We start from the raw sequence: 6,001 nt of genomic DNA, 5'->3' as shown, positions 1-6,001 counted from the left end.
TCCCTATCCAACAATTATTTCTGTGTCTTTTTAAGTATATAATTCAATAATTTGCATTGGAATTAATAGGTATGGATTGACTTCCCTGAAGCACGTAGCGTAGCAAACACGACCAGAGCCATACATCACAAAGTAGTCCAGCCACAAATAGAAACTATAGTGGAAAGATATTAACATTAAACGGATTGCTTCAAGACTCAAACAACAATTACCTTAATTTAACAATATACAAGATATAATACTCAGGATGGGACATTGGATTAAGCAGAAAAAAGCAAGGACGGTGAAAGCCGCATTTTACATTTTACATAAAACAAACTGTAACTCCGTAAAAGAGGGTTTGCAAGTGCTTTAAGTTTTCATGGATTCTTCTTTATTGTCATTTTGTTAATTGAAATTCGAGACGCAGGTGGCCTTGAAATAATTATTTAAAACGAAATTAAAGAACTGTGTTACATTTCATTGGGGTAAATCGTTATTGATTTTATCACACAATGCAGCCATTACATAAACCAAGCTCCGAGAAGGGCCAGTCAGGATAATTTAAGTAAAATTAGTCTTGAATGAAACAAATACATATGAGCCGTTCTCCAGCAAAACCGGGCTTAATGACATTTTTTTCGATTTTTAGGTTTTGACATTTTCCAATTTATCAAGCTTTAACAAGTATGACTGTGAAAACCGTTTTATTCTATGTAAATAAGTTTTTTATTTATAGAGTTTTAAAGTTACATGGTGCTATGCGCAGGAACGTCAAAAATGCGCTGTTATGACGTCGTGATAACGTCGTAAAGAGCTTTATAAAATGTGTCTCGGTGTCAGTTATAATTACTATTCAACATTATTCTGCAGGCTATAACTATAGGAGAAAACATTTCTTCTGTCAAAATAAACGTCTTATTCAGTATAAGATACATATATGGTAATTCGTCTTTCGTTTTGATATACATGTAGATCTAGTGATCATTGCGATTTTAAAGTAACTAACCCACAGTTTTCCAAGATTTTTTCAACATATTCATTTTAACCAAGTTTGAAATAAAATGAATATGTAACATTGAAAAAATGATAAAGTTGGTGAAAAGAAGAAGTAAATATCCGTAAAAACACAAAAATAATGTATAAGAAGAAGTAAATATCCGTAAAAACACAAAAATAATGTATTTGTTTACATTATTTGAAAAGCGTTGCAACGGTTTACTATTGTTTTCACAATATATTTTGTCATTCATAAGGACATCTTTGACAAATTCATATCTCAATTAGTTTGTGCCACTAGCAACTTTCAGAATAAACACATACTGATTTTTGAAAGAAAAATATTTTCGTCAAAAATGTGTGGGTTAGTCTATTTCAAAACATGGGAGTAAAACTTAATTGTTTATAAAATTCTTGAGTCTCATCGATTTTGCCCTTTCAAGAAACAATGTCTGTCTAGTTTCACATTTATTTAACATTATATTTAAACATATTGTTATAATAACAACGTAAATATAACAGCAAAAATTAAATAATTACTAATTACTAATCGTTTTAGTCAAGACGTACCAGTACATATGAGCCCCGACACGAGAAAATGTGTCTTCGGGAATCTTCGTGAAGTTCCGGAAAGTGTTTATTTAGGCTGTCCCGACCATTAATACACCTGAAAATGCATCTTCAGGTAGAATAAGCCTTCTTTGACGTAACAACGAACAGTGTTGGCCCTGATCGTACTGCGCGGATGCGCATGTTGATCCGGGTCCACGCTGGTCGCAAAGCCTCGAAGATTCCCGAAGGCACATTTTTCCGTGACGCGGCTCATATATATTCCAATTCAAGTGTCTACAAATGTCAAACAACTACTGATCACTAGGCGCTGGGCACGTGCTATCCTGGTGCATTGGGCGTACATAAGGTCTGACGGCCTTATAACGGTAATCCTGGCGTTCTCGTGTAAGTCCATGGGCAGGGATAACTGTTGGTAAGTCGTCTGCTGGAAATACACGATCCTGAGACCGCAGCACGTTTACAGTCGTTTCATCTGTGTCTCTGTTCTCTTTCACAGTTACTACACCAGGTTTGTCAGAAGACATCTTGAAGTACTGGTACTTCCTGCATGAAGAAGAAAATGAAGTATTCATCGAAAACAAATAATGCTTTGCTTTTTATACGTTTACAGCTTTGCAATAAATTACTTATTCTGTAACGTACTCTTGTGCAACGTGATTACCATTACCTTGCAGTTTTGGACAAAAGCAGTACAATTTTTTTTGCAAAATAAGCATTTCGTTGATACAGCTTGCTTCTATGGACACAAGTGGCTTTGTAAAATATCATAGCTACCTTATCCCACGCATTGGTTTAATAACAGGTCCCAAGAACGATTTCCAGTCACGCCATTGCCAAGCAGGATATCGAACAGCTTCATTTGACGCAGACGACATATCAACAACGTGTTGCAACTGAACAAGGGAATCACAATCGGTGCGCCGGTAAAGCTTCTTTAAAGAAGCAAATCCACTGTCAACAAGGCAGCGTGTATGGCCAGGAATCTGCATATGGTATTCGATCTCCTGGTGTCTTCCTGTCATGACACGCCACATGAAATATCCAATCACATACTGATTCTTGATCTGGCCTGGAAATAATAAAGCAAAGAAAACTTCAGTGCATGGAAATAAGTTTTTATTTGCATTAATGCACGTCTGCTTAAGGCTTCAACGGTTGAACAGAATGTTATTTTTAGTAGTGCAAATCATTAATTATTAATGAAAGTCAATTTGGTATGTTCAAAACTTAAATTGCAACATCAATTACCGTGAATACGGTGGCACAGAGGTGACATAGATGGTTTTTTTAATAGTATGTGCGATGATGTTTTTTTATACTAGTAAGTACGCACGTATTACTTTATACGTACGAAGATGTTTTTTATAGTATGTGCGATGATGTTTTTTGTACTAGTACGTGCGCACGTATTAATATAAAAAACATCTATGTCACCTCTGTGCCACTGTACGTGAATAAAGGATTATCAATCTAATTAGTATAGCTTTATAAGACCTAAGTGAATCATTGAAAACTGTAGCTCTACTGTTTATTGAAATGTGGTTAAAAACTTTTTCTTCACATAGATTTAAATGCGTTTATTCCTTTAATATTGTTTTATTATTACCGATATTCGCGTACTGATATGTAAAACAATCTCACCTGGACAATTATCAGCATGTATGGCACACTTTGTTTCCCCAGTACTGTACGAATTCATGGCATAATCTATCACGGATATAACTGCATTCGGCCCATGTGTTGACGTTCCATCTTTCCCAATAGTTTCGTTTTCATCTATTAGAAAGTTCAACTAACTGCGCGCACATGTTCACATATTTTTCATGTAAATTCATCTTTGTTGTTTCACTTGTAAGATAAATTGGTGCTATATTGTCGCCACCTCGTGGTGCTGCAGGCTGTGGCATACCATAGTCATCTGCATAATTAGATACAAACTGAACCAATCTTTTAATGTCCTCAAAAACGAGTGATTTTGTCGTTTTCCTTCCAGTATTTCCGTGTATCCTTGGAGCAACACCATTCTTATTTACATGTGTCATAATGTTCTGTAGACTGTGTTTTCCAATGTCAAAAACAAGCATAAAAGTCTTTCTACACACAAACTTGCCTTGGAATTTGAAGTCATGTCTAAATCTAACACGTTTCCTCCCTTTCTTTGTGTTTTCTTTGCCTCTGCTATCAGCCAATGTTGCCATTATGCACATTTCCTTATCTTGTTTTTCCATTTCTCTAATATTTAGAATGTGTCCGTGCAACTCATCTATTTCAAAACAGGCATGACAGTTTCTTTGGCAACCACAACCAACTGACTTAAATTGTCTTACCCTAATCAAATCCGGGTCAGCTTGAGCCAACGATGGCGATGTCCTATTTTCATCGTTCTCGTTGCTAGATTCCTCACTTTCATCCGAATGGCTAGCTGGTAAACTATCCAGATACTGCCTTACTCTTTGGTCAACATCTGCTACACGGCCCAACTCAATATGTTCATCAAAATCACTTTCCTCTTCATCACTGTAATCACTCATCTGTGAGACACATGGGGTAGCACTCGGGGTCCGCCCAAAATGTTCGGAAAACAAACTCTCCAGCTCCTGAAAAAAGATTGAATATATTTCAATGTGTTTTATTTCATCGGACAAAAGTGATAATTTGGTGCAATAAGCAAGGAATTGTAAATCAATCTAGTCGCAATCTTTATTTCTCTTCTACTGTATCGTTCAAGATTTTGATGCAAGATTTATAATTCACCATAATACTGTTTTCCTATATAGAGAGTTATAGTGCTTATAGAGAAATGTAATTTCGGATGATAAAAGAATGACTTCAATTTAGATTCTAAATGACGAGCCAATCTATATCCAAAAATGGTAAATTATTTAAATTCATTCATTGAGTTTTTTTTTGTTTTTTTTTTTAAAGTTCTCGTTCTAGAAAGACATTTTTTCGAATAATAGAAATATCGTAATTTTATTGAGTAAAAAAAAAGAATTACAAAAAATTCCTCTTTCAAGTTTCGAACCCACGCCAAAAGAAACACTATAAATACAAGCGCCTTAGACCGCTCGGACACTGACTCAGTAGATGCAATTCTATTGATTTTTATTGTATATATCGTAAGGCAGCTACGGCCCGCTTAAATTTTTGCTTTTTACATTTTTTTTTATTTTTGTATGTTTGCCGTGCCAATTGATCTCAACAACATATAAGCTGGTGTCTTTGTAGGAAAAATAAATCTCAAATTGCATCGAGCGTTCAACGGAAACTTGACGATGCAATTTATATAGTGGGTGGGGACACCGGGAATCGTAGAAATCTGATGTAGATCGAGATGCTTTACGCTAAATCATGAGAAAAAACTCTAAATAGATATATCTAGCGGGACAAAATTTTATTTTCTTCCTTTCTTAGGTCTTCATCTTTGAACTTTTTGTTGGGTTTTCTGATACCGACTTTCTGAGGTCACCTCTGTCTCAAAACTTGACAAAAGTAAACAAATGAAAACACCTTTCTAAAATGCACAAAGCAATGCACAAATCATTATAAGTGAACTATTGGTTTAGAAGAAAACTCTTACCTCTAACTCCTCATCCATATTTAATTATCATTAACTAGATCTATCCAAAAACAAGAAAACAATCGATTTAATTTACACACGTGTTGTTTGTAAACTTTCTGAAAAGTTGATGACGCACTGTGTTGATGGATGACGTCAACCTTTAATCTGGAATTTCCAAATAACGTCACGAACGTCAATAAGCCCGGTTTTGCTGGAGAACGGTCCATATTTTTTTTAATATCTTTGTTCAAGATTCTAAATTTGGATAAATACACAACATAAAATTCCATAAGAAAATTTTAAATCATATTACATCTTTGAGTTTTGTACATGTAAATTTGAAATTCATTGCTTTTGTTAGTATTTAACATCAATATATCTTATTAAGGATTATTTAGGATCATTTATACACTTACTGTCCGTAGCAAATGACAAAATGACTAAATGAGAATTTTAAAGGTTAGTCAACTTTAAAACTCCGTATGAAAGTAAACCATTACTTCAGATTACTTACAACTGACCCCGTAGTGCTTTTCAGCAACGCGAATTATGGTATTAATATAACAAAGTAAACTAATGTTCTCTATACAAAGAAACTGAGAAGTCTCTATGTAATGACACAAGTGATGAACAATGTTGATTTATTTTAGATGCTCAACTAATGCACAATCAATTTCCATTAAGGTGTCTGAAAGATATATCTTCCTAGCGCCAATATTCATTCAATCATTGCAAGTACAGTTACTGTTAGTCACACCGTCACTGTAATAGTTGACAGGACACTTTAGATACAAAAACACCATTCCTTATTTCAAAACAGAAGTAATAAATCACAAGTATTTCTTTAGTAATGCATTTTTCACCATGTTTGCTAACAGCAAAATTAAT

At 34.5% G+C, this 6,001-nt stretch overlaps 2 protein-coding genes across 2 annotated transcripts; both read right to left on the bottom strand.

Moving 5' to 3' along the window:
* Positions 1-576: 576 nt before the first annotated feature.
* Positions 577-2,626, bottom strand: LOC123536671 (uncharacterized). Its single transcript, XM_053539923.1, has 2 exons — positions 2,326-2,626; positions 577-2,094 (listed from the first exon to the last, which is right to left on the bottom strand). Exons 1-2 carry the CDS (start codon positions 2,583-2,585, stop codon positions 1,842-1,844), a joined length of 513 nt encoding a protein of 170 aa, XP_053395898.1. The 5' UTR covers positions 2,586-2,626; the 3' UTR covers positions 577-1,841.
* Positions 2,627-2,961: 335 nt separating this feature from the next.
* LOC128556026 (uncharacterized) lies at positions 2,962-5,259 on the bottom strand. The gene is made up of 2 exons (XM_053539922.1): positions 5,132-5,259; positions 2,962-4,148 (listed from the first exon to the last, which is right to left on the bottom strand). The coding sequence occupies exons 1-2, from the start codon at positions 5,147-5,149 to the stop codon at positions 3,324-3,326; spliced, it is 843 nt and encodes a 280-aa protein (XP_053395897.1). The 5' UTR covers positions 5,150-5,259; the 3' UTR covers positions 2,962-3,323.
* Positions 5,260-6,001: the final 742 nt, after the last annotated feature.

The sequence above is a fragment of the Mercenaria mercenaria genome, chromosome 3 (assembly GCF_021730395.1).
Source record: "Mercenaria mercenaria strain notata chromosome 3, MADL_Memer_1, whole genome shotgun sequence".
Taxonomy (NCBI): Eukaryota; Metazoa; Mollusca; class Bivalvia; order Venerida; family Veneridae; genus Mercenaria; species Mercenaria mercenaria.
The sequence above is the reverse complement of the archived record's forward strand: the minus strand, read 5'-3'. Positions and strand labels throughout refer to the sequence as shown.

Bases quoted from the DNA above. Each gene is read 5' to 3' on its own strand.
- LOC123536671 (XM_053539923.1), bottom strand. From the start codon at position 2,585: ATGTGGCGTGTCATGACAGGAAGACACCAGGAGATCGAATACCATATG. The intron at 2,095-2,325 runs GTAGCTATGATA...TTCTTCATGCAG, and splicing joins AAACCAATGCGTGGGATAAG to GAAGTACCAGTACTTCAAGA.